General features: G+C 35.5%; 2 protein-coding genes across 5 annotated transcripts in view; one reads left to right on the plus strand and one right to left on the minus strand.

The window, feature by feature from the left end:
- Positions 1-371: 371 nt before the first annotated feature.
- On the minus strand, positions 372-24,884 carry LOC137393804 (serine/threonine-protein kinase PAK 1-like). 2 transcript variants are annotated; one of them, XM_068080501.1, is made up of 11 exons: positions 24,674-24,884; positions 15,748-15,950; positions 15,366-15,514; positions 13,000-13,100; positions 8,303-8,489; positions 7,868-7,934; positions 6,566-6,680; positions 4,552-4,712; positions 1,900-1,993; positions 1,380-1,486; positions 372-1,288 (listed from the first exon to the last, which is right to left on the minus strand). In XM_068080501.1, the coding sequence occupies exons 2-11, from the start codon at positions 15,936-15,938 to the stop codon at positions 973-975; spliced, it is 1,488 nt and encodes a 495-aa protein (XP_067936602.1). In that variant the 5' UTR covers positions 15,939-15,950; positions 24,674-24,884; the 3' UTR covers positions 372-972. The 2 variants fall into 2 exon arrangements, with proteins under 2 accessions (XP_067936602.1, XP_067936601.1); XM_068080500.1 differs by lacking the exon at positions 24,674-24,884 and adding an exon at positions 16,035-16,187.
- A 288-nt stretch (positions 24,885-25,172) lies between these two features.
- Positions 25,173-26,935, plus strand: part of LOC137393806 (U3 small nucleolar RNA-interacting protein 2-like) — a 31,182-nt gene continuing 29,419 nt past the window's right edge. For 2 of the 3 annotated variants that reach the window (XM_068080506.1, XM_068080508.1), the window contains exon 1: positions 25,194-25,341. The gene's annotated coding sequence lies outside the window, so the exon portion shown is untranslated. Of the gene's footprint in view, positions 25,342-26,935 lie in introns of all 3 variants that reach the window. The other variant, XM_068080507.1, reaches the window with a different exon arrangement.

Here is a 26,935-nt window from a genome sequence, read left to right on the forward strand (position 1 = left end):
TCACATAAAATAGGAAAACTTAATGTAATATTTATAGCATCTTAGCTACTTGAAATAGCCCTGGTCAGTTGGATGCTTTATAATAAAACTAACAGATTACATCCTGCTTCAAGATAGCATATCAAAGCTGTGCGTGCTCTGCATGTCATATAAGAGGTCTTAACAGAATATAACATTTAACAATGTTTTTGTCAGAGAAAATATGTTTTTTGTAAATTACCTTCCGCTGAATGAGAAACACATTAAATTAAATAATTCATCTTAGTTCATCTATACTTTTGGTAGACACTGCAAGGAAACTACCTCAACAAACCAGTCTGAAGTCAGCACAGAAAGAAATGGTGCCACCTACCTTATTTTAAAACAATAAATCAATTCTAAAGTTCTGTATTTATGAAATGTACAAATATCATATAATATAAAATTATTACTGTATATTACTAGAGTCCATTAAAAAGTAGATGAAATATCCAAACACTGCTTGAGAAGATCTATAAAAGTGTATGTTGGTACACGGACTCGCATGTCACCTGTAGGAGTGCGTCACTGAGTAAATGACGCGACGAGAATGTTTGTGTAATAGGAATACTGGAAGACTAATGAGACCATATATAACTATCTGTGTTTCTGGTCCCGAATAGACAGTATTGCGCATGATTTGAGTTGCCTGTCTTCATGACATTTAAATTTTAAAATAAGTTAGCCAGCAGTAAAACGCGGGAATATTAATACGACATGACAACAGAAGGTAAAGGTCCAATCATTAAAGACATGAAAAAAACTTGGAATAGAAATATTCTGTGGCAAATGTTGTGCAGACAGTAAGCGTGGAGAGTGCAATTCCCTTGAGCTCGCCTGTGTGTAAAGCATCGATAATAAAATAAAGACTTCAGCTGGCTCTAGAATCCTACCACTGATTGGCAGCTCAAGGCAAGACTTCATAGAATGAACTTTGCTCGCATGGCGGAAACGTCATTTACCGATTGCGTCTTTGGCAGCAACTATTAATGGACGCAAAGTGGTGAGAGGCCGACATTTTTCGAGGAGAGGCATCTTCATGAGCTGAGTGGCTGAGCTGCGCTTTTCAGCGTCAGTTTCCAGACAATGGTCTAAAAAGTCATTAAGTTCAGGAGAAAGTTTCTCGCGGTTAATCTCCGGTTTGCCATTGTTGGCGATGAGGAAGATAGCCCTGAGGGGCGTCTCGTTCAGGTAAGGAGGCTCTCCTTCTAGCATTTCTATTATCATTATACCTAATGACCAAATGTCTATTTTGTTACCATAGTGTTTCCTAAAATAAAGAAAAAATGAAATGTAAACGGCGAGAATAAAGACGATGAGAAGGGCTTAACAAAGCAAAATGGAGAAGCAAAGGAACGTACTTTAGAACTATCTCTGGAGGCATCCAATAAGGTGTGCCAACCATCGTTTTTCGTTTCTCTTGTTCGCCTGATATCTGAGCACAGAACCCGAAGTCTGTAATTTTCACCTGCAACAAGAGTGGCATCCCTATCATCTCCCATAACGGAAACTTATGAATTTCACATGAAACCAAATACGAAACTCCGATTGAGATATAACAATTTATAAAAAATTAGGACTAGACAAATTCACAGACTGGCTTACTTCATCTTCAATAGTGTTTTCACAACTGACGAGTCAAAATCAACCGAGTTGCATTTCTCCCAGTTGTGCGCATGAAGTTGGTTTAAAAACACTCTGACAGGATTTTGTCAACCGATAGTGTAAAATGTGAATGTAAACTAACAAAGAATTAAAAGAGTATTTAACATTTAAAAATTCAAATTCAATCATCACTCAACAAATTTAATTAAAATTTCAAATATAAAATATATTCAAAACATCTTCAACTTCCTTGTGCTAAAGAAGAAGTGAACATACATCGCCATTCATTCCTAGTAGTACGTTATCACTCTTAATATCTCTGTGTATAATATTCTTGGCGTGTAGAAACTCCAGAGCTTTGAGACACTCCCTAAAAACAGATAAATAAATCATCGTGGAAGCAAATTATGTGCATTTCACTATATGACAGATTAAAATATGTTGGTGACCAGCAAGTTTTTTCCTCAAACACAACAGCATCATCTGATGACTTTTTACTGAAGCACCGAGGCTAAGCTGCACCTCTTCAGAGCATGAAAAGGCACCGAGGCTATCCTGCACCTCTTCAGAGCATAAAAAGGCACCGAGGCAAAGCTGCACCTCTTCAGAGCATGAATGAAAATGAAACAATCCTTTTAAAATAACTCATAAAAAATATTGAAAAGCTGCATTCAACGCACTTCTATAAAAGTGCTGCCAAAAAAACACAAAATAAAAATGAGCTCTATTATACCGTTTTATTTCAATTTGCTAAAAATAACAGGTTACTACTAAAGCTATAAAGATTTCCACATTTAAAACTTCAAATACGATATGAAGCAGTAAAACTATGCCATACCTAAAGGTTTGTTTTGATAAGTAAATGATTTATATCACGAGTAATGAAACATGAGGCAATTAGAGTCTACCTGCAATCTTAATGCTTGCTAGCTAGCAAAATATAGCAATAGAGGCTACAGATGCAGTGAGTCTGTCAACCTCTATGATCAGTATAATATAGCAATAGAGGCTACAGATACAGATAGTCTGTCAACCTCTATGATCAGTATAATATAGCAATAGAGGCTACAGATACAGATAGTCTGTCAACCTCTATGATCAGTATAATATAGCAATAGAGGCTACAGATACAGATAGTCTGTCAACCTCTATGATCAGTATAATATAGCAATAGAGGCTACAGATACAGATAGTCTGTCAACCTCTATGATCAGTATAATATAGCAATAGAGGCTACAAATACAGATAGTCTGTCAACCTCTATGATCAGTATAATATAGCAATAAAGGCTACAGATACAGATAGTCTGTCAACCTCTATGATCAGTATAATATAGCAATAGAGGCTACAAATGAAGTGAGTCTGTCAATGCAACATAAGATGTAAAATCGAGAGACAGTAACACCCAATTTAATTTCCATCTGGTGTATGTATACTACTCAATGAATATGAAGTCATATATGCATGCTTATACAAATTGTCTGCCTAATAACCGCATGGGGCAACAACTCCCATAAGAGTTGATTGGTTATTTTATTTCAGTAGCAAGAAGTTTGAGCGGAGAGTAGGTATGCAAGGCAGCTCACTGCTGATCAGAACATATTATATCAACAGTATGTTCTAGCATTTGATTTTAATTTACCTATCCTATAGAGATGATCTTAGCATGTCACATTTAATGGGACACGAAAGGTAACAAACAGAATCTAAAATAGAGGCACAAATAAAAATACAAGCAATTATTACGGCACTCTATAGTCATCTACTCGTGCGTAAACTTTACGTTGATGAAAACGCAAGGAGCGGATAACTCTTATGCATTGTGGCTATAAGAAGCACCAATCTTATATTTAATTTCTTTACAACTGTATGCATTAAGTGGAGAGCAGCACATAATTATTTCCCTTAAAAGAGGACCCGACTCCCAATATAAATGTAGGCACAAAACTAAGTTTTACTTAATAATGCGATCATCAATTTGCACTCGAGAGAATTTATGTACCGAATACCGAAAATTTCGGTGTATAGGTCGAAAATCTGACAACAAATTTAAAGCTTAGAAATCCATCTTCGAGTTATACGGCGATCACGTCTTCATGACACGAACTCTAGTAAAATTAAACTTCAAAAAACCGACAAAAATCAAAATTACATGATATGACATAGAAATTGACTTTTTTTAATTTAATGCTTTTTGTAGTATCTGCCCACAAACCCACACTTTGGTAATCCATTTGACACATCCGCTATCGTCCATCCATATTATTTTGTACAAGAATCATGATTCCTTACGAAATTTGTCTTGCGAACACAACACAGATTTTTTGTTAAAAGCATACATGTTATCAAGGGTGACAGTTTCATTCTATTGGTGCGGCTGGCAAATACGATGGTGAAGTATTGCTTTTTGTGCCTTGTGTTTTCACTAGAACTGTTATCACTCATTCTTTCGTTAATTGTTGTACATATTGCAGGGGGCACAACAAAAAACATGGACATTTTTGAATGCCATTTCTTCAGCTACGCATCGCCCGCCTTTGATGAAGACTGAACTACTAGCGATCAAACGATTTGAGCCAAAGGAGGGGGTCGGCTTATATGGTAAGTACATAGCAAAACCAGGATTTTTAAACCAAACTTTAGACCTCGACTTATACGCCAAAATTTACAGTATGGCCTGTGATCTTTAGTTCGCACAGAACCGATGGTTCAGATTCGTTGCGTATTGAATATAGCCTGTAACCTGTAGTTAACACAGCACTGGTGGTTCAGATTCGTTGTGTACTAAATATAGCCTGTAACCTGTAGTTCCCGCAGCACTAGTGGCTCAGACAAGCTGTGTACCATATACGGCGCATTCAGCTATGTATTAAAGATAATATGCTGTCTAATCTCAGTTGTCTGGTAAAACTTGCCGTCAGCACTCACCGAGTAACAGCCGCTATCTGGCCTTCATCCATTACAGTTTCTGTGACGACATCAGTTAAAGCTCCACCTTCAAGAAACTCCATGGTTACCCAGAGTTCCTTCTCCACAAGATAACAGTCGATAAAGTTCACTATGTTTGGATGGTTGAAGTGCCGCATGACCTAGTAAAATCTAGTACTGATGAAACAAGAATTGTCTGACCAAAATGAAGATAAAACTCAGTATTAAAAATGCTTAAAATTTGTAAAACAGCTAAAATTAGACTGAAATTATATTAAAAACTACATAAGAAGTGTATTGGAATTTGCCCTGTAAATGTACCAAAACTTAAATTGTCTTCTCTATCGGCGGCTCACACTCGGAATTATCAAAAATCATGGATAACTCAAAGCCAATCCCATCAAGACTTGAAGAAGCGCAGACAACATAGGATTTTTGTAATTATGAAGAAACAACAACTTTTTTATCTTTCGATTTATACAACTAAATTTCAACTTGCCTCTCCGTATGATAATAAATACTTGACCTACATTAACACTACGTACATGGCTGCCTACATATAGTCTATACATGCCACAAGTTTTCAGGATCAGATTCCTTACATATTTTCAGAGCAGCTGAATGGAAATAACTTTACATTTTGCCGACTCTATAAAAATTGCTATGGATTATCACTGCTTTAGAATTTGCTGACTGTTAAAAGCAACAGTACCGATATGCATCGAGCTGGCAATGAATTATGGGTAGATACCAGAAGAATGGTAAGCTAATCATAAGCTAATGACACTTTATAATCATTGGTAAAACTATCGGCCGTGTAAAGGTTTTTGTAGAAGGTCTAGACTGAGCCACGTCTTTAAAAAACAACTTTTTCAAAAGAACAATGAACTGCATAACAAGTTTGTTTGCCTGTTTAATTATAAAATCTTGCAAATGTACAGAAGAGAAATCCCAGGCTATTGCCACAAAATGAGTTGGTTTGCTGATTGTAGCTCTTTATGTCATGATTCCTCTTGCTTGTTGCCGTTTGGTATTTACGCTAACAAATGCAATGCTCCAAAACAATAGAGAACTTTTAGCCAGCCAACACATTTGAGTTAAATCCCATGTGAAAAAGTGAACATCAAAGAGTAGCGAACTCCCAAATTGAGATAATACAGAGAGAGAGAGAGAGAGCAATATTTATATATATAGGAAAGAAAACTGGTGTTTTCAAACTAAGAAAAAACAACCCATACTGCTGTACCTTTGATAAACCTCAAGGTTTTAACCTTTTGCTGCTCTGGTATATAGCCTACTTTTAGGAAAACTCGCTAAAGTTTTAATACAATTGCCACTCAAATGACTACATCGCAGACCTACTTACCAGATAGTTGTCAGTACTAAACGACGTAGCGAAAATATGATTGGTGAGTTGTAATAGCAGTCAATATAGTTGGGAACAGTTCATTCCAAAAAACCAAAAACTTTTTGATACCATTGTGGTTACTAGGGAGGGGGGACTAATTTATATTTTTAAATTCAACCAATTCGGCATTATCCAAGCTTCTTCAAACCAGTGTAAGAATACAATAGCAGTTATTGTTTCTTATAAATTGAACAGACTATTACTTCATTAGAGTTCACTAATATTATCATTATTACTGCACTTTCACTTCATTCTCCTTACTACTTCATAACATTCTTCAACAATCAATTCTCAACGTTTGCTATAAGAGGGTTGAGCTTGAAAAAAGTTAGTTGATTATTACAAAAAAATCTTTATTTTGACACCAGAAGCTGAATGTATCTAGATATCGGTTCCTTAATAATAAGGATAAAACCACTTTTAGACATAAAATAATCGCGACAAACAATCGAAAATGTTATGCAACAACTAATGTAACTTTTATCAAAAAATCACTGTCAAAAGTAGCTTCTCTTCAGGGCAATCGGAACCAAAACCTCCAGCTTAAATTTCATCGCATCACCAAAACAGTATAAAACTAGTATAAAAGTGTATGACAATTCCCACCTCTATTTCTGTGACAATGAGCTCTTTTTTTGGTTGACTTTCAAGCTCCATCATTTTGATAGCCACACAAGCCTGAGTCTCTTTGTTCACGGCTCGCACAACGGTGCCTGATGCCCTGCGACAGCGAATCGCATCAATAAGAGTACACATACAGCCTCAAAGAATAAAGCATTACCAACAGCAGACAAGGCAAAGGATATCGGAGGATGCCTCCTGTAGTACTAACACAGCTAGTTGAGTAATTTGTGTCATACTTGAACTGAAGATTGAATTTGCAATCCTACACGGCAGCATCGATACCAGTTCCTTATGACTGGACAAAGGTCAGCATTAAACTTTAGTGAATTAAAATCGCAGTAGAACTGATAATTTAGCTGATAAGCAGTTCAAGGGTAGCGCAGCTGGAGCTGAATACAAATGTTTACACCGTAATTCATAGACATGGTGGCAGCTGCAACCCATCGGGTAGCATTATAAGCTGTTAGATCATGTATGTAACAGTTCGCAAAGAGAGACACTGAATAGTTGAACATGCATGTTATTGACATACAACTCTAAATATACCATCGAATAGGAAATATTGTAAATGAAAAACAACACATTCTATCGTTCAATGGCACTCCTGGTCATGTTTCCGTGTTGCTCAATGAAAATCTGTGAGACAAAACACAGTATGTCACATTTACACTTAGCAAAAGATGGAGTACCAATACTTTCTTATATCCATGATTTCTGTGTAGGAGCAAAGCTTGCCTGTGGGCATGCGGGCAAATACATAATGCGCACAGTGAGCGAGCGTAACTCGGAGCTTAAGGATGCAATGCATGTAGAATGAATAATCAATGTGTGAAGAGAATATAATAATATTAGCCCTAAAGCCTTAGAGGATGGACTGCTATCTAATCAATAATGCAGCTCATCCACACATATGACTCACATCGATGACTCATGCGGTATATAGCTTGGCTAACCATCTTTCAGTGACTGATCAACAAACCTAACATAACATACTAGGTGCGCTGATTCACTTCTTTGCACTAAGCATGTGTTTGAGCCATTATATTCTAATGACACGGTGTATTCTATAGTGCAGTGGCACGCTAACATCCGAGCATTACAATAGAAACTGCCGCACGCTGAGTTTCTGAGCAGCTGGTGAGCCACAACGAACGCCTATTCATAAAATAATAGAACTGACCGATCTTGGGGTCTGTTTTGACACGCGCTGTCAGAGGCATTCCGACACAAACATACGCCTAAGACAATGTCAAGCAGCACCTATCAGGCATCATCAGCACTCACCCGGAGCCTAGCTTCTCCTTCATTTCATATATGGATTTAGGGTCTGCGCTATTGTTTGCTATCTTCTCTACAAAAGAGTAACTCTGAGGTTTTGCAATTATTAGGCAAAAAGACCCCTAACGATTCATAACATTTTTGCTATGCAAAATGATCTTTGAACAGTGTAGAGAGTCAAGTCAGAGACGAGCATCTGCTGCCTTGACCGTAATGATACATTATGTATACGCCAGGAATAACCATCAGGGAACCGCAAGACAGCTCAGTGTGTATCAAGTGCAATCCCAGCTCGCCACACAACAGCTGCTATGGTAATACCAGTAATTGAGATTCAGCCATGACAAACTGCCTCTATTACAGAGAGCCAGCAGTGGGTATTGACAAGAGAATACACACGGCTGGCCAACCTACAATAGTAAATAAATTTATGCAGCTTACGCAATTCTGATATAACTTCTGAATCAGTCATCCGACGTTTTTGAGATTTCTTTTTTTGCCGGGAGACAACTTTTGGCTTGTCGTCTTCTTCTGTCGGAGACGTTTTCGCAGAACTGACTTGAGAAGGTGAAGGAGGATCTTCAATGGTCACTGTCTTGATTTGACTGGAAATATCATTTGGCCGAACCTGTGCAAACAAAGTTATGAAAGGCAATAGAAACGGAACAGCTACAACACAAACCATGTAAGGAGTGAGTAACAAAAGAGTTAAGCCTGGTTTCCATATACGCCGCAAGCACCGGCGACAGCACCACAGGGCTATCAGCAGTGAAATGTGAACCTACACGCCGAGTACCACCAGTAGTTGCTGGCGGTCAACGCAAAAGTTCAGGGTTGTTTATCTTTCGCGAAGAAACGCAGGCAAAACCTTCCCGAAATGCACTGTACAGGTGAAGGTCAGCATTTTCGAAACGGCATGGCGAGCGAACATTTTTATGCGATTATTAGTGATGCAGCTTTATATGAACAGAAGCCGCTGAGCCTAGCGTCGCAAGCGCAAGTTACCGCCGGGGCTTGCAGCCGATATAGAAACAAGGCTTCCAGGAACCAGAAACTGACTAATCTAATATATATAAATATATAATAAATATTATATTATATAAATGTTATATCTAATATGACCATTTGGCCAGTGGTTGTCAGTAAGTTCTTAAGAATAATTGTAAACATTGCTTACACTGAAATTCAGCGAATCTGCATTGCTTGCTTCTATTATCGTGCTTTTAAATCTTACTGCAACCAGCAAAAAGCAATATCTTTTGTTTCAATTTAAAATATCTTTCAATTCAATTGAAGCACAGAGCCCTTAGTGATGTCTGTATTAGATGGTGTATATGATGTATATAACGATAAGGTAGAGTATTTGAGCCCATAGTGATGGCCATGTCTTTTATTGGTTTAAGGGCGCTGGAGGTGAAGCGTAGGTCACTGCGAAACACTAGTAATGAATTGAGCCTTACAATAAACACTCAGTCGAGGTCACAGATCACGAGCATAATATTTGCCAGTGGCTTTTATGCAAGTCTATTATATTTATTTGGGTACTCGTAATAGAATTGTATATTTTTAATGTTCAATATTATTAATTTTAATTTAAAATACATTTTATTCTAAATAGCGTGATATTATTTTAAAGCAACTGGCTTTTTAGAGCATATCCAACTATTTTTGTCGATGCATTTGGAGTTTCATTATAAAACATACTCATTGGTAATCAGCCAGCGAATCACGACAAAAAGACAATCGTAAATATCAAACCCTCGTAATACACACAAATTGACTAGCGTCAGTCATAACCTCAACGCCCATGAATTTGTTCAATATTTCTCCAGTGTAATTCAATCTTATGACAAATGTAAAGATTGTTACTATTGAGACAATGTAGCTTTTATGAGCCTTTGTGCAGTGATCCATATAAATAATCATATTTGAGTGACTAATCTATGAATAAATACAGACTCTTACACCTCATGCACGTCTCAATCATATCCGGAAACCGCAAAGTTTAAAGAAACAATTGTAATGAAATTGATAATTTGATTTTGAAAATTGATAAATTTAAAGTTGATACTTTAATAAGTAAAACCTATTAGGAAGGAGTTTAATTTCTAAGATAATGTTTATAAGGTTTTCAAGTGATAGACTGGAAGAGCCTTTTGATTTTGTGTACAGAATTTTTTGCACCCTGAATATTCCAAATGTACTGTAAAATCTTTAAATTTTCATTATAGTTGATTATCCAACGTGTATCTTACAACGATCTTATATTATATGATCTTATATTATATGATCTTATATTATATGATCTTATATTATATGATCTTATATTATATGATCTTATATTATATGATCTTATATTATATGATCTTATATTATATGATCTTATATTATATGATCTTATATTATATGATCTTATATTATATGATCTTATATTATATGATCTTATATTATATGATCTTATATTATATGATCTTATATTATATGATCTTATATTATATGATCTTATATTATATGATCTTATATTATATGATCTTATATTATATGATCTTATATTATATGATCTTATATTATATGATCTTATATTATATGATCTTATATTATATGATCTTATATTATATGATCTTATATTATATGATCTTATATTATATGATCTTATATTATATGATCTTATATTATATGATCTTATATTATATGATCTTATATTATATGATCTTATATTATATGATCTTATATTATATGATCTTATATTATATAATCTTATATTATATGATCTTATATTATATTATCTTATATTATATAATCTTATATTATATGATCTTATATTATATGATCTTATATTATATGATCTTATATTATATGATCTTATAATATGCTAGCAAGATCGGATGCTATCGTAGAGCCAGTAGTGAGCCCATGATGTACTATGTGCATTGTTTAATCTATGCAGACACTACTCATTTTTTCACACAACATTTTCATATAAAGTTTTGCTATCTGAAAATTGCAAAGTACACTCATTCTCGAGAACCCAGCGAGTCGGATGGGTTACGGATCACGGTATATCTTCATTTACACAAAAGGTGTAGATCAAAACAAATTGAAGTCTGTCTTCATTCCCATAGAGCACCATGAGAAGGCATGAGCCGCTCAACAGTCATGACTACGATTATGATAAAGCACAGGATTACCTACTGTACAGTAGAGTTCTGAATATTCACGATGAAACCCAATAAAGTCGATAAAAGCCAAGCAGCTCATACTAGCTAACAGATAGGTAGGTCAGCATCTTTAATATTGTCACTGAGGCTGATGAACATACAAGTATGTGACTAGGCAGCATATTGTTAGCATCATTCAAAGGCAATCACTCGCTAATGATTGACCTTTAGGAGCAGCAGCTATTGCAAAGCAAGCAACTGCTACAAATCACTTCTAAAGCAGTTATGACGAGTCTCGTCTGGTACAGTTGGTAAAGACGAGTCAGCAGTGGAGACTCGACTATGAATCATACAGCTAAGGAATAAAGGCTGGTTCACACTGCATCGCAGTTGTCCTCTCAGCGATTATTTATTAACTATAAACGGCGGAAACGAACGGCATTGTTGAGGCAAAGCCGATACGTCGCAAACCTGTCCAAATTTTCCGATAGTTCACCAAATATTTCGGACCATGCAACTTGCATCACTTCGGCGATGGTGATTAGCTATAGTGGATTGCTTGATCCATATTTTCTTTTATGATAGTTTCTGCGAGACTAGTATTTAATCATTTCTGCCATCGCATTGTGTAACGAGAACGCTATGCTGTGAACATTTCACTGAGGTAAACGGATGGGTTTGTGATAGTGTGAACATTTTTATTGCAGACAATCACCAATATATTGTTGGATTAACGCCGACATAGGGTGATATAGTGTGAACCAGCCTTGACCAATGTAGAGAGTCATTACAGAAAGTAAAATTGGTTAAGTTGTAGCTAGAAAAATTTCTTGAACCAAAATGGATTGACCAAAGTCCTAGCGAACACATATATGCCCCCTTGAATGAGTAGTCTATTGTCAAAAATATTAAGCAAACGAGTGTATTGCACCAAAAGCGTTGCACCAATTTTCCAACAGAAGTATGTATGACAGAGCCTTTAAACAAGTAACCTTGCCCTCTGTTGGTATGAGTGGAATGACAAACACAAATCTCACAAGTCTTCTATAGCTCTCATGGAATGGGTGGGTGTGGCTAGTAAACAGCCACTGACATATCCTGTCTAAGGAGCACCCAAGTACTCCTGATACACGGTGCATGGGAATGGAATACCAACTGAGAAAGAAATAGAGGTTGACCAGAGTATGCCACTTAAATCCAGATGAGAGCTTATGATGATCCTTATGCTCTCAGCTTTATACACACAGGTGAACATTTCTACAGTGCTCTTATATGATATTTACAACTGAAGGTGACCACTTGTCTGTTTGCTGAACTTCTTCCACATATTCCTATTGCGGAGTTATTATCAGTGGCGCTATACGCCGACATACGCCAACATATCTCCATTTATCACCAATGACTAGTAATGGAGAGCTTAAAACCGATGACGGTTAAAATCGAATGAGTTATTCATTTAGGCATAGAAGGATGTCCAACAAGCACTGATAACTCATAACTCACAAAAACAGTTCTAGCTGGATTGACCGATTTCCATTGTCCGAAGTCCCAAGTCTTGAACAATAGTCTTAACAAACCACTGAGAGAAACAAACCACTGACATCATGTTGGGATCACAACTAAAAACAATCTCCAGCTGGTTGCCTTTGCCAGCGACAATCAACACGGTTTATCTTTCATGTCAATAGTCAGCGAGGAACAATATTTAAAATAGATTTTCCTGCCTTCAAGTTAGACATGTAACATCCTCCTATCTTTTTAACTTCCTCGGTCATTTTTAAATGTTCTAATCACACACTGCCTGTTGCTTGAGCGCAAATATGGTTAATAGAGTTGGTTTATCTCTATTTATACAAAATAGTTAAAATGTTGTAAAATGGCTTAGCGCCTTTTCAAACACATAATAACAACAATTCTATTATTTTCTCGAGTGAGAATTTCTACTAAAACACAGACTTGAGATTATAGATGCAAACTTACGGGTTTAGGAGGAGCTACAGGACTTTCCTTTGGTGGAAGATCAGGTTTTGCTTGGCCAATAGCAGGATCCGCTGAAGTCCTTGAGGAAGAACTCGGTGACTCTGTAAACACGCATATCTAAAATAGCTTACTAGTTACAAATATTCAACGCACAACAGACATCATTAACCATATACAAGCAAGGCAGGTCTCTAAATAAACATACATCTAGAGCAAATGCCTTAGAATATTGCTTGTCCTATAATAATCAGTGACTATAAGATGACTAGCTGAGTGAGCCAGCGAGATGAGCCACGGAAGGCTTTAACTCAAATAAGACAATGCTCCATCATCAAGGTACTGACTATTGCAAAAAGATGTGAAAGTCATTCTGGATGTGCTGATCTGATAGACACTAAGGATAGATAAAGATAAAATCAATTACGTAGCTTGCGATGAGTAGAATGATATCTGTGACCTGTTACCACAATCGGTGGAGGGTTACTAAAACTAAATGTTAACAAGTGGATAACTTCTATATTGTGTCTCAAAGTACAATTACTTTGTGTTGTTAAAGTTGTTAACGCTTGCATTTAAAAAAAAACTTTTGACGGATAAGGTAAAATAAAGAGCAGCCAGAAAGCAACAGAACTGAAAATTTTGACATTAGAAGCCTTAGTTGAACGGAAGCTAAAGAATGAAAATTTCCAGCGATGAGCATTAGTGAATGTTATCACTTCATTTCTTCAATAGCAGCTATTTGTGTTGCAGATTCGTAAAAAATGGAGGCAGTAAAATAATACAGAATGAAGTGAATGATGCTGGTTTTTTAAGATGTCAAAACTTTTAGTAAACTTAACTCTTTAAAGTTAGCAAGTCGCTTCCATCATCATTTTGACATAGTAATACAGGTAATGAACATGTTCATTTGCTTGTTGCATGGCAACCACTAACAGTAGCTGAATAATTCTTTTTAGCTGTGTTTTCCACAAAATACTCTGCAAAACACCCTATTGAAAATCTTGTATCGCTAAATTAAATAGTTTTATTTTTGTAAAATCGGTAATAAAAATGAAGGCTAAATTGCCAGAGCCCAGTATCCGGTTTAATTTTGTTTATTGCTATGAAATGAGTATTACAATCGGGGTGAATTTTGTTACGTAAAATCTCCAGAAGTTTCTGATTTTGCTGCAACCAATCTAAAATGTTTTAGTAAAGTTTTTGATCAACAAATCTGACTGGCAATTTACCCTTACTCAACTAAAGTTTTTTACAGGTGCTTTTGGTTTCGGAAGTTTCCCAGTAAGCATTAGTTCAAGAAGCGGATTTCTTCTGAAATAGCCCAAGTCAAGGTGCTAGATGGAAACATGTCCTTGGTTGTGCAAAACAATAAAGCTACTACATGATGACACGGTCTCAGTGCTCACTATGATGTAACATGACTAACATGAGAGGCCACACAACGTGTGTAACATTATTCTTTTCTTCTTATAGCCAATAGTCTCCTGCCTTTCAGGGCGATTTAGAAATTATTTCCCACAACCATTTTTTCCATCATTATTGAATGAAAGGATTTAATAAAGCTAGCTATTTTATATATCATTAGAAAGAAGATTTTACGTTGAATAAGATACAATTTTCAGTTTAAAGAAATACCAATTACTTTCCATGCTACGAAAGATTACATATAGCCATGTTGACTTTTGATTTTTTGAAAAACAATTCTGACTTAAAAGAGTTAAATCAATGACTTATTATTAGCTAATGCAAACTGCGATTCATTTCCTGCAATCATTGTTCATTCATTAGGATGCACTTTGGTTCGAACTCATGCAGTCAGTCAATCACATAAGCTGAGACACGCATCCTTTAGAAACATGGGGTTTAAGGCTGGTTCACACTATATCGCCGTATGTTGGAGTTGTCCTTTCAGCGTTGGTCCTTGCCTATGCGCACCGTAAACCGATAGCATCGACGTGGATACCACAAAAAAGTTTGTACCATCAAACTTTCCCGATAGTTTGCCACGCATCAATGACAGTGTGTTCAATATGCACCATTTCATCGATGGTGATTTGCTGCTGCAGATACCGCAATCTATTTATGTCCGTTTATGATAGTTGCTGCGAAACTAGTATTTGATTAGAGCACGATGAAGTTCGTTCGAGAAAAGTTAGAAAAAAAATGAGAACACTACATCGCGAAGTGTTCGCTGATGCAAACGCGGATGGGTTTGTGTTAGCGTGAACATTGAACATCACGAACGACCACCGAAATATTGTGGCATCAACGCCGATGTACGGCGATATAGTGTGAACCATCCTTTAGGTGCCATGAGGCTATTCTTTGACAGCAAGTCAGATCTCCCCACAATCAACCAAACCAACCTTCTGAGTTGTCATCATCTATTTCAGATGTGCCGCTCTGCATGTGATCGATAAACTTGTTCTTTTGGTCATTAGGGTGCTTTACCTGATACTCATAATATTCGAGGGCATGCAGAATAGCATCAGGATTATTTTGGGTATCTTTTTGTCTGCAAAATCATATGATGGGACAAAATAATATTTAAGCAAAATTCATAACTGGTACAGAAAGCGCAAGACCGCTACTGGCTTTGTTCATACCCAAGAAAAGCCATGGAGGATAAGAACAGAATGATCAGTACATGTTCAACCTAAACATTCTAGATATGGAGAACGAATAAAAGGAAATGGTAAGTGATGGATTATGCCTCGGTAAATCACCGATGTGTCTCGTTAAACTTACGTGATTTTTGAATGCTTCAACCAGTTTTGCCAAGCTGGTGGAAGTCCGACAAAGGTACCGGCCTGATCGTCGAAGCCGACATGTATGTTGTGTGATATTCCAAATGGAGCACCAATTTCACTAATATGCTCTGACCCCGACCCTTTTGACTTTTTGTCTTTCCTAGCGAAGAAATTCTTTATAGCTGCCATTCCTCTCAGCCACTATAAAACGAAAAACAAACGATCTGTACGATACAGTATTACCTGGCACTGCACTACGCTTAATTGCTCTACAAATTAACTTACATTCCTCTTCGCATTCAGGTCAGTTGTCATATTGCTGTGAGAAATGAGAATGAAACCTCCTTCACCCTAGTATAGGCATCTCTCACAGAGAAAATATGAATGCTGTAACGCTAGAATGTGACCAATTAGTCTCTACCAATTTCCGTTCGGACTGCTCGCCTTACGCTACGCGATTGCTTCACATCCCTAATGTATTGATCAGCAGTGCTCATTGCATGACTGCACGCCTAACACCTAAAGGTTATGGTTGAATGAACAACACAATACATAGAGGTGAGATAGCACAACTTCAAACAACCGTTAATCACTCTCATTATCTCGGATGTAATAATGATTTTAGGAGTTAGACCATGAATGTCACACAGACTATTACAACGGCACCGTTATGACAGAGAAACATCTAGGTTGGCTAAACTTGAAACTGAAGCTAAGAAAAAACCAAAAAACACCAGAGTGTTTTAGACATCTGATCTGAAGGGAATCACTGAGTATTAATCATAGACCTATTAACTATACTAGTATAGTTAATAGGTCTATGATTAATACTTGATGTGACTGTTAAGTCAGGTTAAAGAACAGTGTCACAGTCAACTTTGGAGGATAAGCAGAAAGTGATACGGTTTGAGTAATGGAGGGTAGCTGTTGGATATCTCAAGATATAATATAACGAGAATAAATTATTGCAAACGTGTTATTCTAAACCTGTTGAATTTTTTCTGTATATTTTTCCATGATTTCTTGGTTTTATACTTAAAATTGTTTTAAACTTTAATTTTGTTCAGCTACATTTTATTTTATGTCTGAGCTTACGGAAACTCCCCTGGATAGCATGGATATCGCGATACAATCATGGATCATGGCAAGAAAAAAATGCAACCTTACATAACAGTTATCAATACAGTATGATCAATTCAGCAAACACATAGGCCTAATAGAAAAAGCTGGACATAGGCCTAACGCATCGAAAAGGTTGTAGGACCTTACAAAAGGAACTTCTACAGCTTTGACATTTGGCAGTCAGATGACAATTATCCTCCTTTTAAATTGTTATCTCCATAAAAATGAGTCATTCCGAATGACTGAAAGTATACTCACTTGAAACCATGTGATCAAAATTGACTGATTTTAACTGGTGCAACTCTTTGAAGAACAATAATTTGTGGCGAAAAGCAGCCTCAGCTCCTAATGTTCAAATTTAGAACTTTGGTAAGTAATATACAAACAGATATACAGCCAAAAACAACAAAGTCTTCTATAAAACTACAAAGTTTGGCCTAGCGGAACTAAGCGCTTGGCTCAGCATATCTCAGAAGGTGATACGCAAGTATTTGATATTTCCTAGCATCTTATTGTTGAATATATTATTTTTTAGCATTTGAGCAATCTAAAAGATACCTCAACCCCGAATGTGAGAAGTTTATCTATACAAATTTTAGACTATACGCCGCACCACAAACTATTAAACAAAATTTTAGGTTCACAGGCGCGACTTATACACAAGGATTTACGGTACTTGAAAACGACTAAAAGTAGGGCCACACGTATCGTGTAATTTCAACTAATCTGGGAAATTCCATTCGTACGAAATTTCTGACCTGCCACACGGAGTTTCCCCACCACGGATTCGTACGAAACTAACTTTCAACTAGCCAATCAGAACGCGGTGATAAATTGAAGCCGATTCCGTTTCAATCTTTCTGGATATGCGCCAAAGAAAACGACCTTCAACATTCAACTAACCTTTTCAACCAACCAATCAAACAACGATTCGTAGGAATTTCTGACGCTTTGTCCAATTCAGGATTCGTTCATCGTGCTCAACCAACGATGGACGAATTCGTCCAAATGTCAATTCGTACGAATTGTTTCGTCCAAATTTTGCCGATTTCGTGAAAATTTTGTCTCGTGTGGCCCTACCTTAAAAGTGGTTAGCCATGGCGAACGCTAGGTGTTCAGGTAAAATGCTATAACTCTCCATTCATTTAGTTTTGTGCCTTAGTAGATTGTATTCCTACCAAAATAGTTGACACTAAATTCACAAGATGACACTACTATTGAACTATGGTAGCTGTGACACGTGACAGAAAGTGTCCCTAATACTGCCAGAAAGTGTTCCTAATACGTGCCTAGAAGGATATTCTCCACATGACATGTTTGATAGCAACTTTTCTACTAACTGGCTATGATGCAATTGTTTGTAATCATGGCATTTCTCCAAGCTGAATGTTGAACTTTAGGCAAATTTAAAGAACTTTGTGCAATCATCCGAGTTATACACACAGTTCTGCATCTACAGTCTCCTCATGCTCCTACATGCTCCTCATCTACTCTCTCTTGATGTTTATGATACACTTAAAGAACAGCTATATTTACATTTTTGGTATTTCCCAAAAATGTGGTATGTAATAAAAACCGTTATGAGATTTATCACTGCGTCAGTTGTTTCAGACGTCATCTTAAACCATAAAAGAGTAAAAAACTTCTAAGTTAATTAGACAAGCTGCCTATGATAAAAAACTACAGTAGAAAATGGCCAGTTTGAAATCGCGGTAGATTATTAATTTTCAAGGCATTGCTACAATAGATCACCAAAAGTGTTATCATTTCTGACTTACTGCGTTTCAGTCATACACTATCAATAGCTACTGCATAGAAAACATGCACATAATAATTATTGTTCATGATATCAGACATAATGGGTTCCTATAACCTTGTAAAGGTTTCTACTCTCATGGCCTATACATGCTTCACATGCAACCAGCGTATTCGCTTTAACTCAATGCTTTTCTTATTTCTTAAGTAGATGCAGAGAAACAACTTTGCATGGACAATTTATTGGACCAACTTTTAGTGTGTTTATATCTTGTTTACTCCATATTTGATCTCTTATCGGCAAAATAATGGAAAACCAATGAGTCACATCATAATGAAAGGACAGGAGAAAGATGGCTAGTGATGGACACTACACCGTGATCAGATGATTGACTGCTATATTATGCTAAAACACAAAAATTCTCGAGATGAGTAAAAAGCACCAAGCTTTACCACCATTATAGAAAAGCCAATGAAATACAAATGAAGAAGCTTTTTGAGGACACGAAGTCAAAATAAACCAAATAAAATCTGTAACCTGCTCTACAGAGTGTAGAGCTGTTTAAGAACTGGTGAGTTTGTTTATAAGGCCAGTCAAATGCCATGGCATACGGAAGCAATAGCGTGCTATATCAATACTAATTAGTCACCTAATAAAGTGATGAGCACACCATTATACATGTAGTTAATCTACAAAGAACCAGATATATATCGTACAAATCACAAATCGGACAATAACTACAAATTGAATGGGACAGTGCAAGCTGTCCAGTTGTCAGCTGTGAACGCCGTGTTCCTTTAAAAACTTGAACCATATATTGTTGAGAATGAAAAACATCTTGGATGAGGATAAACCGTGATATGGATAAAATCTCTGGAGCTAATAAAATTTTATTACTTATTGGTAGTCCTTATTTCATTGCTGTATCAATTTGCATAAAATATAGATGGAGCATCAAGTTGTTGTTATCGCTGCGATAGCTGATATCGTCTACTGCGTTCGAGTTGTTGCATTACGCGTCTCTATTCTGTCATTCTCTTTGCAACTATGGCTGTCATGATCGAACCTTCGCATGATCTGAGCATTTTAACTACGATTAAGTTTTATCAATTTTAATCTGGAAACATCCTGACAATCAGACAACCTCAAATATCGAAAACCATCGCAAATGATAAAAAATACCAGTTGGTGCTTTCTGATAAAATCAACTAAACATTCGCCCAAGTTTATCTTTAAAGCTTCACAGGTCAGTTGTGTAGAATGAAGTGGTTAAACGGTTTGCATCTTGTTAATATCGTAGGCAAGCAACTATTAGAAATAGATCCTGTAGAAAGCTGTTTACATTTGAAGTTTTATCTCAGCTATTTACAATGCTACTAATCAGTTTGATAGAAAAACCTCCTCTATTCATCCATTTTTCCGTTCATAAAGCATGTATTGAGAGTCTGCATTTAGAGCCATTATCAAGCTCATTTTGATTTTATTCTTATCATGACTAAACAAATGGCATCAAACAACAGCAAATATTCAATACAGGCAACCAGTTAGGTTAGTTTACCTTCGCAAAAATTCAAGCATGCAAAGCTAAACACATATATCATCAACTAAGCCAAGGTATGACACAAATACTTTCTACTTTGCACGTCATACCGACTCAGGCTAGACACCGAGTATCCTATAATCAATTGAATCATCTATGCAAGTCAGCTCTAAATTTCTTTTTTAGTAATTTTTAGAAATATTGATGAGTGACGGATGAACAACTTGATGCAGGCATGTCTCTAACAATAAGATGTCAATGATTCAGTACAGTGTAAAACTCATATGTCCTGAATCATTGTTAAAACATTTCTTGTCATACATACATATTTGATTTTCCTGTAACACAAGATTTATAACTTGAAAAAAATGGAGACCTACAACTACGAGTAATAATCTTGATAAATTAAAAGATTTTGAATCATGCCATCAAAAAACATTAAACAAGGTAAAGAAAGGTTCATGGGATAGCTGTTCTTTCCAATTATTCTTATTAGTGCGTTGGCAATTTATGCACCGTGAGAGATCAGCATGTATAATCAGTATGTGTATAATTAACTCTTTCGCTACCAAATTTATTTCTTTACAGGGACATAATTACATTCGATTAATTATATTCGATAAAACCTAATATTTGTAAATCTATAAATCGTCATAACTTTTGAATCACAGAGTCTATTAAAAATATCTTTATACCAAAGTAATCATCATAAAATGTTACACTAGCTGATGCCATGAAAAATACTACAAATGCATTGCAGAATAAGAACGAACACTTTTTTTAAACATTTCCTAAAAGATCGAGAGCATGTCCGAGTCGGACGATTTATCAAGAATAAAATACTATTATTTTACTGATAAAATATGAATAATAACTCTCAGTAGTACTATTGTTCAATAACAGTCACCCACAATTCATAGATTTAAAATTAAGTAAAAATTCATCGTTGTAATGTATCTAGCATGACTGGTCAGTGCTAACAATAAATTGCAATAAAAAATTAAACGATTTTGCAAATCGAAACCACGCTCAGAACGGGTTGTTAACATATTTTTTAGGCTCAACGCATGCAGATAATGGTTTCCTTTTGTTTAAGTAACCTACAAATAAAATAGGGTAATTTGGTGGTGTTGCGGTAGTGAGATTGCGTATGAATCTGAGGTACGATGTTTAATTCCTGTGCCAATTTTCCTAACCATGACTGGAAGCGATTTTGATATTGTTGCTGGTGATCGTTAACAACTTCAGTTAACCAGGAACTTGGCAATATGATTTTTGTTTAAATGATCTAACCATTCAAGTTTGTTGAAAATATATTCTAATGTCAAAGTAAAATATGCCTATTGATGGTCAATTTCACTTAGTATGCATAGGATTAGGATATTCATAATTCCTAGGAGTCTTGATAAACGGACAGTCAGTTTATAGCATGTTCCACTGTTGAATTGCAGACTGTTTGTTACAACATTCTTCAAACCAAATGGCTGCAGATGCACGTGTAACCAAATGGCTAGACAATATAAAATTAACAATATCTTTTTTTTAGAAAGATCAACTAACATTGTAAATCCCTTTATCGGTAAAAAATCATGGTTTGAGCAGGTTTGGATGGCATTTAGTTCAATGACAGCGATATAGGTTTTAACATGAATGAACAATCACATATAGGCTACTATTTATTTGGATAACTGCTTATTAAAATACAAGGACTTATCGGGATGCCATTGATATGATAACGTATTGTGGGCCAAAGGTTTAATAGCAAAGCCATGATATGTTATCTAAATTGTTGAAAAAGTTAGACTCCTTGTAAGGAATACAACTAAATGGACAGTCTACAAGCAAATGGAGTGTGACTGGCTGAAGTCATACAGTTACTTTTTCCAACTAAAGCTTCCACTGTTGAAAGTTTCAATTACTTCTCCCTACCCCCTACTTTCAATGCTGGAGGCTGTGGTTCATTAGTCACCTGACCAGCCTGTACACTATAGAATTTCTGCTTTTGTTAGGGAATCATCACTAAATTTTCTGTTAGAATTAAAAAGATTTTGCAAGTGTTGTACCAAGGTTAAGAGACTATCCCATAAGGGGCAACGAAAAGGCACGCCATTTTTGGAAAACAAGAACAGCATTATATAGCTTTAACTCTTTCACTACCGTGTTAAATTCGCTATTTTGACTAAATTAACTCATACAGATTTTCGATAATCAATATACCGCTAGTATTTATACAATATCTCAAGAATCAATGCAAATATTGTTTTACTGTAAAATGCATCTTATTCAGAACAAAATTCTCTACATGATAAGTATAAAATTGTTTAGTGAATCCCACTCTCGCACAATTTCTGACGCTTCCTTTGCATTGAGAAAATGCGGTGAGTTTATTATTGCCATGACGATAGCGACTTGGTTTTCCCGGTTTAAAAAATGATTAGAAATGGAATTGCTTAGCAAAAATTTTTTCGATTGGTTGCACGCGATTGCCAACAAGGTTGTTTCGTTGGAGACAAAATTTGACTGGTCTAGCTAATGTGTAGGCCTCGTAATGAAAAGAAAAGTGAAACCCTATTGATAAGCCGATACATCGGCTTACGGTCTGTACTTCTATTACTGCGAAAGCCGATACATCGGCTTACGGTAGCAAGAGAGTTAAGCAGTTTGCGACAATTACAATTAACTTAGCTTACTGTCTGGTGTTAAAAAACAACTGTAGAGTCATATTAATAAACCAATGGTAAGTTTATGCTACTACATTCTTCAATAGGTATTATCAAAAGCAGAAGGCAGGTGAACTTCCTCTGGTGGTGCTACACTGGGCAGAGGTGCTAACTCACCTCACCTATGTAACCCAACAAATTGTAACAATTGTATGCCAATTATGAACAAGTTGTGGACTTGCCAGACATCTGAAAATCTAAATTTTTTTGACGCTTTTTCCTTTAGATAGCATATATTTTCTAACAATTATGATACTAGATTGCAACATTGCGAATAATACCAATCTTCATGCTTATTGAAAAATATCTCTATTCACCATTAATTTGAGCACTTGATAAAAGCAAACAATCTGTCAGCTAATGAGTGGGCTGAGATAACATTACTAAACACAACTGATTACAATCACATAGGAACTTAATAACGTCACTTGACTACCTATCAATCACCAAGCAAAAAGCACATACCTGCTTTATTGACAGAGATTCTAGTAATGATTTAGTGGTTATCTCACATGATAAAAAATCAAAAAGCTATCTAGGCATGTTTGCGATAAGCAGTGTGACATCAAAGTCGGCAGACTACTGTGAACCAAGCAACACTAATCTATCTTATTAATTTCAAACAGCAGACCATTTGAGTGGATTTTAAATGTCTAGAATGTATCATTCATCAGAGTACAGTAACAGATTTTTATAATGACTCGGTATTTTAGGGCACTCTTTTCATGTGGTTAAGTCTTATTAATAAAATTGCTCTTGATAATCGAATAAAAAAATCAGGCAAATAATGCTACCCCAATGCTGAATACCTACAGCAAGTTTTTTTTTGACAGTATCTTCATAACCAAATGTCATCTTTACACACTCTTTTTTAACAGTATCAAGTTTTTTGGCTACAAAACAGCAACAAAATTTTTGGCAATAATTTCTGAATGCCTATGGTGTGTATATAAACACACTTAGTATACTTTGTGTTTGAGTTCTGCATTAAAGTTTCATTTTCTAATTTTCAAAGAACCTAAATAACAAAAGCAAAATTGCAAACACTTTCAGTGTGTTGTATGCTTTCTTGTTGAGTTACTGTTCATTTTAATGATCGTGTTCAGTAAATAGAATAACGACTGAATAGGTTTATTTGCACAAGCATGATATATCAAATAGTGAACATGCTCGAATTTTAAATGAAAAAGCAAGTTTTTTCAATACCTTAAAAACTGGTATCTTCTACAAAACAACATTTTGCATAATGGTAGAATGCACCAGACTTATAAAAGCACAAACTGGCGCACTTCCATGTAACAACACGATAAATAACTGAAGGCTTTGTTATTATTCAGTAATTTTTTATTTCTTTAATAAGTCACATATTAATTATTTAAACAGCATACATAAAAAGAGCCAGAGATGGTAGTTTCAAACCACTACAAACCAGGCAGACTGCCACAGATCAACTTAGTAACAAACAAAAAGCTGTATTACCACATATATTTTCATAGCAAATGAGCTCTATACAGCAAAAATTAGACTTGCAAATGTATATTGGCATATTTTGGTTCATAGATACAACTGCACTAACAGGCACAGTTGTGGTAAATTGCAAAGTCTGTGCAAATTGTACAAACCGTGCTAACGATATTCGGCCTTTTAGGCACCTTTTATTGCATTTATTATTGGCCTATCAGTAATTAGGTTAATTATACTAAAACTTTAAATTACTAATGATAAATATCCAAAAAATATATTGTTAAAAAGTAGGAACATGTTTAACCATGCTAAGATACATTACCTCCAAACACGTTTCCTTTTTAATTAGAGCTGCTCTCAGCTGCAAGAGTAGTTTTAACCACCAGAGGTACAATCTAACTACTCTCAATGGTCATCTTGAAAATGGTCAGCTGTGTCAAACAATGTTAAGCACTGATGTACGAGCCACAACAACATGAACTATGTATGGAAAATAGTAACAAAAATAGGGTTGACAAAATAATTAGTTATTAGTAGACGGTTTCCGCATCCGGAAAACTTCAATACACCATGAAACTTTAATAAAATAATTTTGCTATCAATATGTTAAACAATTTTTAAAACTGATTTATTTAACTATTTTTCTTGTTACTAATAATTTAATTTAACAGAAACTGTACAATAAAAATTTATGTTTGTTTTTAAGAGATCTGTACTAAGAACGTTAACAAAATGTGGAGTTGTTTTCTTTATACAATTAATTAGACTTGGTAACCTACTTCATGAATAAATTTTATAATTGTTATATTAAAGTGATCACCGCAAGGTGAAGGTCGATTTGACATGCGGTGTAGGTTGCGTGGTGCGTCTTTAGTACGTACCTATATATTGAATCACTGTATATAAGCTGGGCTAAAAAGATATACGCACGTTTATTTCGAAAAAGCATCTTCCTTTCTATATTAAGTCTACCACCCTCTTACAGTCTGGGTAAATATCTCATGTCTTGTGACATCTGCTTAAGGACATGCTGGTTGCGGACCAAACTTGCCCTTATCTCAGTCATTCTACTTTCATTGTTATAGCTTAGCACTGTTTTTCAAGCTATAATAATTTGTGTCACCATCTCTTGCTGAGACCAAAAGATCATATTTTAAACAAAAGACTGTCTAGAACTTTTGTCATACAATGTAAGTGTCGGAGTTTTACATGTATCTCGTAGTTTATTTGAGTAACAAGTGATCTAACAATTACAGTAGTAAGACACTAAATTAGTAAGGATGATGAAATACAAGATTGACCAATTAGCATTAGGTGATTAATATTGTCCCTAGACATGATAAGCCAATAATACAGGCAAGGTTATGATGAAACTTCGTAATTTAAGACCACAAATGGGTCTATCCATAAATAAATGGATTTTTTGGCAAAATTTCAAAACAGTAATTTCATTAAAATAATGCTTCACATATGAAGTATACATACCAAACCCTAAAATAGAAAATAATTGTGGGGGTAGTGCTCCTCTATCATGTTTTAATAGTTGGCTAAAGTTAGTGTATACGCACAAAATACTTTATGTCCATAATGACAAGATAGAGATGCTTGTACATGGTATACATATTACTCTGAACACAAATATCTAATTGTAATGGATTTCACAATGGCTTTGCTGCCCGTTAATCCATAAATTGGTATTGCATGCACTGATTTATTGGTGCGGTGCTCTTTTATAATTAGGCTTGTTTTGAGTAACAATGTTGACAGGAGACATCAATAAGTTTCTACTACACTTGTATTACTAGTTCAAAATTAGTAGTAATTTGTTTTTAACGCTAACTTTATACGCTGTACCTTTAACTAATTTCAGTTTTGCTCAAAGTTGCACATATTTCCAAAATTTGCGTCACCGCTGTTACACTGTCACCATTGTTACACCCCTCAACTCATCTAACTATAGGATTAATTTGAGTGAATTTCACAATTAACAGTAATTTGTGGTGTTGTTGATGTCCTCATGTATGAGTTACTCATTATATTGTAAATTTAAGCCATTGTGGGAACTTACCAAGCTTCTTCTAGCAAGTTAGCAAACGGTTGCTACCTTACAAATGTATTACTAAGACTTGTGACTCCGATACTGAGAATTGTTCCAAATTTAATCAAATCTGCTCATGGGAGTAACTTGTAACAAGTGCTTGAAAAAGAATATTGTTAGGTGGAAAGTCTGCTGGTCATTTCTGTTTTCAACATGGGTAAGACAACATCTGCAGAGCGGATGCGTAAATATCGTAAAAAATATGTCAATATTCAAAACAATAGACTCAATATTTGACTGCCCAAACTAGTCAGAATCAAAAGAGTGGAACAAAATAAAAGAGCTCAACTTACAGAATGTCATTCGGAGGAAACTTGAGAAAAAGCAAGAATTAGAGTTGAGCAATACAGAGATCGGGAACAAACTTTTGAAAGTAAAATTACCAGGTATGTACATTCATTTTTTTTTCAAAAAACTTAATGCTTTACTGCATATGCGTACATTATGGATGTTTTAAGTTAATGTTTCAAGTATTTTGTAAAAAAA

This window comes from Watersipora subatra, chromosome 4 (assembly GCF_963576615.1).
Source record: "Watersipora subatra chromosome 4, tzWatSuba1.1, whole genome shotgun sequence".
Lineage (NCBI taxonomy): Eukaryota > Metazoa > Bryozoa > Gymnolaemata > Cheilostomatida > Watersiporidae > Watersipora > Watersipora subatra.